Source organism: Sphaeroforma arctica (genome assembly GCF_001186125.1).
Source record: "Sphaeroforma arctica JP610 unplaced genomic scaffold supercont1.8074, whole genome shotgun sequence".
In the NCBI taxonomy this organism is placed as follows: Eukaryota; class Ichthyosporea; order Ichthyophonida; genus Sphaeroforma; species Sphaeroforma arctica.
In genome coordinates, this window is record NW_014032484.1 from 1 (window position 1) to 1,301 (window position 1,301).

General features: G+C 44.0%; 1 protein-coding gene across 1 annotated transcript; it reads right to left on the reverse strand.

Moving 5' to 3' along the window:
* Positions 1-979: 979 nt before the first annotated feature.
* Positions 980-1,176, reverse strand: SARC_16438 (hypothetical protein; the record flags this gene model as incomplete). The annotated part of the gene is made up of 1 exon (XM_014289459.1): positions 980-1,176. A coding segment is annotated over one exon (197 nt), but the record flags the coding sequence as incomplete, so codon positions are not given.
* Positions 1,177-1,301: the final 125 nt, after the last annotated feature.

Below are 1,301 nucleotides of genomic sequence, written 5' to 3' on the forward strand. Positions count from 1 at the left end.
TATATTGCTACCACGCACCTTGTTTAGCCTGGGCGTACGAGTAGCGGAAGCCTCGTGCATAGTCCCGTCCGTTGGAGTAGCATACCACATCCAGGCCAGGCGGTATGCTCAGCGTGTTGTGGGTGTGGAAGTTGCCTCCAAACACACCCTTGTCAAATCCTGTGGCAGAGAAGAAATAAATAACGAGCGTAAGCGACAAGGGGCGACATTGGTCCATAAAGGTGAGAGTGGCTATGATCTATTCGGACTATGCGTGACATAGCGGACATGTATATACTCTCATTATATATATACTCATTGATATATACTCTTCAATACATGTGCTCTCACACGTTATAAATACTCTTTCATTGAAAATACACTTGTAGTTTCCAATACGAAACAGAAGCGCAAGGGCTTGCCGAGGGGTGGGAGGGTTGGAGGTGATTTATGGTTAAGTGGTTTATGACATAGTATCGTCACACAAACAGACACGCACAAGAACAACCAAAAACTAGAAACATACAGTGACTATACATTTAATCTACCCGGCAATCTCCCACCATCGTGGATAGCGATTAGGAATCATAACCTGCCTAAGAATCATAACCATAACAACTAAAATACCATAACCTGATACCTTGCCCTCGTATATCTCACAACCATACACAGCAACTGCAATTGCAATTTATAATTAAAATCGAAATACTTGAAATCAGTGCCTTGTTCTCGAATTTCTCAGAGCCTTATAGCGCAAGTGCAACTACAATTTAAAACTAAATCAAGGTACTTTAACTCCCTACATTGCACTCGTATACCTACAATTTCAAATTAAAGTTAAATTTCAAACAAACACCTTAACCCCATACCTTGCACTCGTATACCTACAATGTTAAACTAAAGTTAAGTTTAAAATCATCTTAACCCCATACCTTGCATTCGCACTCGTATACTTACATTGTTAAATTAAAGTCAGATGTAAAACACCTTAACCCTATACCTTGCAGTCGAATGATCATGCCGTTGGGTTGTGTGCCGTGGCTGAGCCAGTTGTTGATGCACGCTTCATAGAACATGTCTGCGCCACAGTCCAAGTACTTCGCATAAGGTATCTCGACAATGGGGGTTAGGCCAGACTGAGCGTAGCCGATGCCAACGCCCAGCAACCCCGTCTCATCCGGAGGGAAGTCACGCACACTGCGGGTATGGGAATAAGAGATGGCAGACACACAACGAGACGTCAGAGGGGGTGGATAAGGGATGGCAGACACACAACGAGACGTCAGAGGGGGTGGATAAGGGATGGCAGACACACAACGAGA